This window comes from Peromyscus californicus, unplaced genomic scaffold (genome assembly GCF_007827085.1).
Source record: "Peromyscus californicus insignis strain IS unplaced genomic scaffold, ASM782708v3 Scaffold_15__1_contigs__length_86483966, whole genome shotgun sequence".
Lineage (NCBI taxonomy): Eukaryota > Metazoa > Chordata > Mammalia > Rodentia > Cricetidae > Peromyscus > Peromyscus californicus.
Genome location: NW_026294447.1, coordinates 73,583,868 through 73,589,867, shown reverse-complemented (window position 1 = coordinate 73,589,867; position 6,000 = coordinate 73,583,868). Strand labels below are relative to the sequence as shown.

General features: G+C 49.6%; 1 protein-coding gene across 5 annotated transcripts in view; it reads left to right on the top strand.

Moving 5' to 3' along the window:
* The first annotated feature begins 1,777 nt into the window (after window positions 1-1,777).
* The window catches only part of Pcnx1 (pecanex 1), a 150,816-nt gene continuing 146,593 nt past the window's right edge, over window positions 1,778-6,000 (top strand). For all 5 annotated transcript variants that reach the window (XM_052739404.1, XM_052739403.1, XM_052739401.1 and 2 more), the window contains exon 1: window positions 1,778-2,005. In XM_052739404.1, coding sequence (XP_052595364.1) covers window positions 1,853-2,005 — 153 coding nt within the window. In that variant the 5' untranslated portion in view covers window positions 1,778-1,852. The remainder of the gene's footprint in view (window positions 2,006-6,000) is intronic.

Sequence of the window (6,000 nt, the reverse complement as noted above, 5' to 3'; positions counted from 1 at the left end):
TAATACTGTATTATTTCATTTTAGTTTTGTTTTTAGATGTACATTTAAAATATATGTTGATGTGAATTTATTTATACCTTTTAATTTTAAAGTATTGTATTGAACTTAGCTTTATGGTTATACAATAATAAATCCAAGTTGAGAATGGTGTTTTTCCTACCTGGCCCTATAAATCCTCTGGAAGGCTTGGTGGGTGTCCTCGTGTCCGTGTCCCCCACCTCCCCCTAGAGTTAATGTGAGAATTTCCATTTCTAACTCATTCTCAGGTGATGTCCACCATGGCCCTTTAAGAACAGCTGACATTCTAACCCCTGTCTGAGTGGATCTGCATGCAGCCAGGATGAACACTGACATCAGAGCTCCCCTCCACTTAAGAGAACCTGGGCAATGAGTTTGAATGGCACAGCCCTCATTGATAAAAATAAGGATAGCCAAAGCATTGCCTCAAAGGAGTGTTGTGAAGGTTAAGGGAAACAGGTGTGAAAATAACCAACCATACAGTGGCATGACACCCGGAGGCATTGCAATGGGTTTTTAGCTACTTTTTAGAAACGTCATTCGCTGCTCTGGCTCACTTGCTTCCCCTCATTAATTATAGCAACTTTAATCTGGGAAAACAGAGTACGTTTATTGCTACAATAAACTCAACCTTCAAACTCTTGAAAAAAATCATCCAGTGAGATCAGACATACTTCAGAAACATTAGACAGGGTCAAGAATGATTCCCAGTTTTCACAAGTATTAAAAGAGAAGTACAAGACCCCATTCAAAATTTGGGTGGAGTCGGTAATCTTTCAACCCCGTTGAGACTGGGCCATTGATAAAAATGGCTACTAGTTAACAACACTTGAAAGAGTTGTGGTGCACCCATAACCTGTTCATGTCATACTTTTTATATCTCTTGCAATTTGTATTAATTTATGCCTATTTGGAAGCAGTAAACGCTCCCGGTTCTCGCCGTCGCCCTCCTCACCCAAACTACCTCGGGGGGGCCCAACCAAAGGGCTGGCACAGTTCCTGCTCCAATTGTGTGCATTGTGACTTTGTAACTATGCTTCAGCCTTGATTCTTCCAGGCCTGCAGTGTCAATCTCAGTTTATATCCCCAAATGTTTTTTTTTAGGTTTTTGGACAAATGCCACCCACGCCAGCCAGGCAAAGCTCTCCGGGTCCCCTTTAAGGACTGCTCACTGAGCTTGCTGGGTGGGTCTTGCCCGGCGGCGCAGGGTCGGGGTGGGGGTGGGGGGTCCCCGGGCGCGCGCCCCCACCCCCTCCCTACCCCACCCCCACTCCGGGCCCCGAGGCCGCGTCTGCACACTTCTGCCGGGCGCCGACAGGAGGCGCCCACGCGACCGAGGCGCTGCGCGTACCCGTGGGGCCCGTTCCGCGGGCGGCGAGAGCGGGAGGAGGAGGAGGAGGAGCCGGAGGGGGGCGCGGCTTCTTCCGCGTCCTCCCGGGCGCCGGGTCGCCTGCTCCGCCGGGTCCCGGCTGGCGGCCGGCGGGGGTCGCGGCGTCAGAGGCGGCGGTGGCGGAGGCGCTGGCGGGCCGGGCTCGGAGCTTGGCGACAAGATGGCGGCGGGCCGGAGCCGGGCCTCCTCCTCCTCCTCCTCCTCCTCCTCCTCCTCACCACTCTCAGCCCCGCCGATTGCCGCCGCCTCCTCCCCCGTCTCCTCCTCCTCCTCCTCCTCCTCCTGCAACAGCAACTGCGAGCGCTGCGGCGCCGGGCCGCTCTCCCGGAGCTCGGGAGGGGGCTAGACCGGGCCGCGGGCGCGCAGGCGGCGAGGCCGAAGCTGGGGCCGGGGCGGGGACGGCGGCGGCGGCGGCGGCGGCGGCGGCGGCGACGCCGGGTGGGGATGGGGTCGCAGACGCTGCAGATCCTCCGGCAGGGGGTGTGGGCCGCGCTCAGCGGCGGCTGGTACTACGACCCGCACCAGGCCACCTTCGTGAACGCGCTCCACCTCTACCTGTGGCTCTTTCTGCTCGGCCTGCCCTTCACGCTTTACATGGTGAGTGGGGGCGGGGACGCGCTGCGGTCGCTCGGGGTGGTGGGGGGTCCTCGGGGGGGTGGGTGGTGGTGGGGGTCCCGGGGTCGCACCCCTGTCCTCCCGGCGTGCCGCTGTCCGGGTGGCGGCGGGCGGACGCTCCCCTCCCCCGCCCCGCTCCCCGCCTCGGGTTTCCCCTGTTTTCAGCACCTCCCTCCCGCCGGTCCCCGGCCGGGTCCCGCTTCCTCGCGCCTCGCGTGCCGGTCTGCGTAAATTGCGCCCCGGCGCCCCGAGGCCTTCCCATCGGGGTCCCCGGTCCTCCCCGGTCTCGGGCTACCTTCCTGCCCCACTCCCCGGGCCATTCCCCCCCGCCCGCATCGCGGCCCCGGCTGTGCGGAGCCTGGGGGAGGCCGTGCGCGCTCCGCCCGGAGCGGAGTCGCGGGGTGTCCCGGCTCGCACTCGCTTCCCGTGCTGGGGGAAACCCCGGGCGGGCTCGTGCCTCTGCAAACCGCTCATCGTTTGGGTGCGGGTTCCATTCGGTTCAACCCCGCGGCGAGAGGCTGTGGTGTTGCCAGGCCGGCGCTCCGGGCAGGGAGCGGGGAGACACGGGAACCTGGCTGGCATTTCACCCATTTGTTTGCGTTGGTTCAAGGCCTTTGACTGGCAGGGAAAAGGAAAGTACCGCCTGTTGCTGGGCGCACAAGGGCCAGTTCCTCTGAAGTGTTTTTAGTGTTCCCAGACTGTTTCCTTCCATAGCCAAGGCTGGCCCGAAACGCACTGTGTAGTCCAGGCCTGGGATTCACTGGGAGTTCACTGGGATTACAAGAGTAGCCACCTCTCTAGTGTTTTTAAAGGATGTTTTCCTGAAAGATATTAGCACATTTCTTTAAAAAAAAATACTGTATTTTAGAGTGGGACATTTGGGAAAATAAAGCTTTCAAATTTTAATTGGAAGGAAGGATAGTAACTTATTTTCAGGGAATTTCTGCTAACTTCGTAGTTCTTCAAGGCTAGAAGAAAGGTGCTGGATTAGAAAATCCCGGAATAGGAGTGTGATAAGTGCCATAAGTTAAGACAGCCTATTTGCCTCGTTGCTCAGTATCACTAATTGGCAGGAATATGCCTTGGGGGATGGTGAGTGTGTGCGCTAAATGTCACATTGTCAAGCAGGTTCTGATTTCTCAAAGAAATGTGTTTGAAGGGACTTACACGAGCTTGAAGGAGCTATTTTTAAAAACGCTGATGGCTTATTCCAGGACTTGTTCAGTCTTGTCAGAATCGGAAAATTTATCACCAAGTGTTAAAATTTCAATTCATTTTGGCCGACCAGGTTCACTTTGCATCAGGGTACCTTCCAGGAATACGATGTCGTTAATGAGCAGCTCCATGGCTTTGGTTGTGGGGATCCTCAGACTCACAGATCATTCAGAGCTGACTTCTCTTGTGTCCAGACAGGTTGTAGGTTTAAGACAAAATGATTGTCCGGAGGTTAGGATTTGTTGCTATGTTCTGTAAGGTTTGGGTGTTTAAGCCTCTTTGTGGAATTAACAGAACCACTGAAGACACTAGAGGAATGGCGTTTCTGCTTAGATCGGTGCGTGCCTCTCTCCTGGTCCACGCACAGGTCTCTGCCTGCTTAGTGCTCTGCCCGGCAGCTGCTGTATTGCCGCTGTACTCCGCGGTCTGCACTTGTTCTTCCTACTGTTGGGGGAACTCTTCCCTTCCAGATGATTGTGGCTTGCTTTGGTTAGATTGTTTCAGGTTTCTGGCATGGGAGACTTTCTTGATCAGTAACATAGCAGCTTCTGAACTCTTCTGTCTGCTTTCTAAATAACATTTTCTGCTGGCTGATACATGTACTTAATGTTTTTTACCTTGTTACACTGTGTCAGCTAATACTAGACTATAGGCTCTGACCAGGCGGGAGCTTCATTCGTTCTGTTCATTGCTGTATTCTCAGGACTTAGAGCAGTGCAAGACACACAGTAATGAGATGTTAAACAGATGATTAGAAATGAGCAGGACTCACTTCTGTCAGGGAACTTGAAGTCTAGCCTGGGGATAATAAGCAGCAGCAAGCATTAGAACTGTAGGGATGATGAATGATCAGAGGTCATGGTCAGGGGAGTCAGCGAAGAGAACTGGTAGCATTTTAGGAAACATGCAGGTGCTATAGTAGATGCAGTAAGTAGACAGTGTGACATATATATCCAAATTAAAGCAAAATCCTGCCTTCTGTGTTAAAACCTCACCCATGGTTATTACTCATGTGTTCTTCCAGTAAGTGATGGTGACTTCACTGAGCACATTTGTGTACAGGTTCTTAGCCCAGCTAAGGATCCTCATGTGGCTGAGCCACTGTGACTTGTTTTATTGCCTTAGGCAGATATGTGAACTGGGATTTATACAGGACTTTTTGAAGCCAAAGTCACCGTTCAGGATCCTTATGGGCATGATGTATGCATGTGTATGTGCAGACATACACCACACACACACACACACACACACACACACACACACACACACACACACACCTTTTCTATCTCCCAGCTTTTGTAGGTGTTTCCAAAGGGGTAAGATACAGTTTCTGCAATTACAGTTCTAAGTAGTGGAAATCAAGAGGAAAATCTTCATGCTTAACTTAATTAGTTTTGTTTACTGATTAACCTTGTTTACTTCTTTTATATCATTATAATGGGTGAGTTTTTTGGGGTAGGGTAGCTTTTTGTGGGGGGAGTGAGAAGTTCACTGGAATAGGTGTGTATTGATTTTTGAATCTTGGTTTTGCTGTTGATTTGTGTTCTTTGGGCAAGATTACTTTCCTGAACCTTGATTTTTGATTTGCTCATGTGTGACATATTTCATGAGTACTTTACAAGGAAATAATTGAAATAGATTATTGAGAAAAGCCTTCGGTAAATGACATTTCAAAGAATGTCTAGTTAGAATTTTTCTCTATAATGCTATATGCCTAGAAGAGATTAGATAGTTCTGAATTTATTGTGAAACTGTTATTGTAACATATTGCTCCACATACAGTCGTCCTCTATAAAGAATTACATGTCTAGATGATGAAATACTCTAAAATGTATTTACGGTAAGATAAGCCGAGGGTAGAATGCTTACCTAGCATAGATGAGGCCCTGGGTGCAGTTCTGGGCACCCCTCTCCCTCCAGTCTGTTTACACAAGAGGTTCTCAGAGTCTAGTTCACATCAAAAATTACTTGACAGTGTTAAAAATGTGTACATGTATAAACCTGTTCTGGTCAGAACATCTAGAGTGTGGTTCATTCATTTATATACTACATGCTAGGTAAGTTTGAAGAACTTGATCAATATTCCTGTAATTCCTAGCCTAGTCTTAACTTCTAAGCTGGTACTCACATGTTTTCAGGACTGTCTTGAGGCATCTTAGAGAAATCATGTCTAAAACCATTCTGAGGGGCTTTAGCAATGGCTCAGTGGTTAAGAGTACTGACTGCTCTTCCAGAGTGCCTGGGTTCAATTCCCAGCACCTACATGGCAGTTCAAAACTGTCTGTAACTCCCGTTCCAGAGCATCCAATGCCCCTTTCTAGGCATCTAAGGGCACCAGCCACACAAGTGATGTACAGACATGCAGGCAAGATACCCAGACAAATAAAATTAAAAAAATAAACTTGAATTTTAATTGGATGCTCCCATTCCAAAACAAAAAATGAAAAGCTAATGAACAAACAGAGGAGGAGGAGAAGAAACCTTTCCTCACTGTTGTGTATTGGTTAATGGTGTAATGGTGCTGCACCATTCCTTTGCTCTTATTATAGACATACACACACACACACACACACACACACACACACACACACACACACCCCTTAACCAAGTCTGCTGTCAAGAGTAACTCAGCTCTTCCTTGCACTTCCTGCTCCAGCCTGTTTTGTCTGCACTGTTCCTTTATATATATGTATGTATATATATGTGTGTACGTACATACATACACACATATATATATATAGTGTATATATATGTATATATGT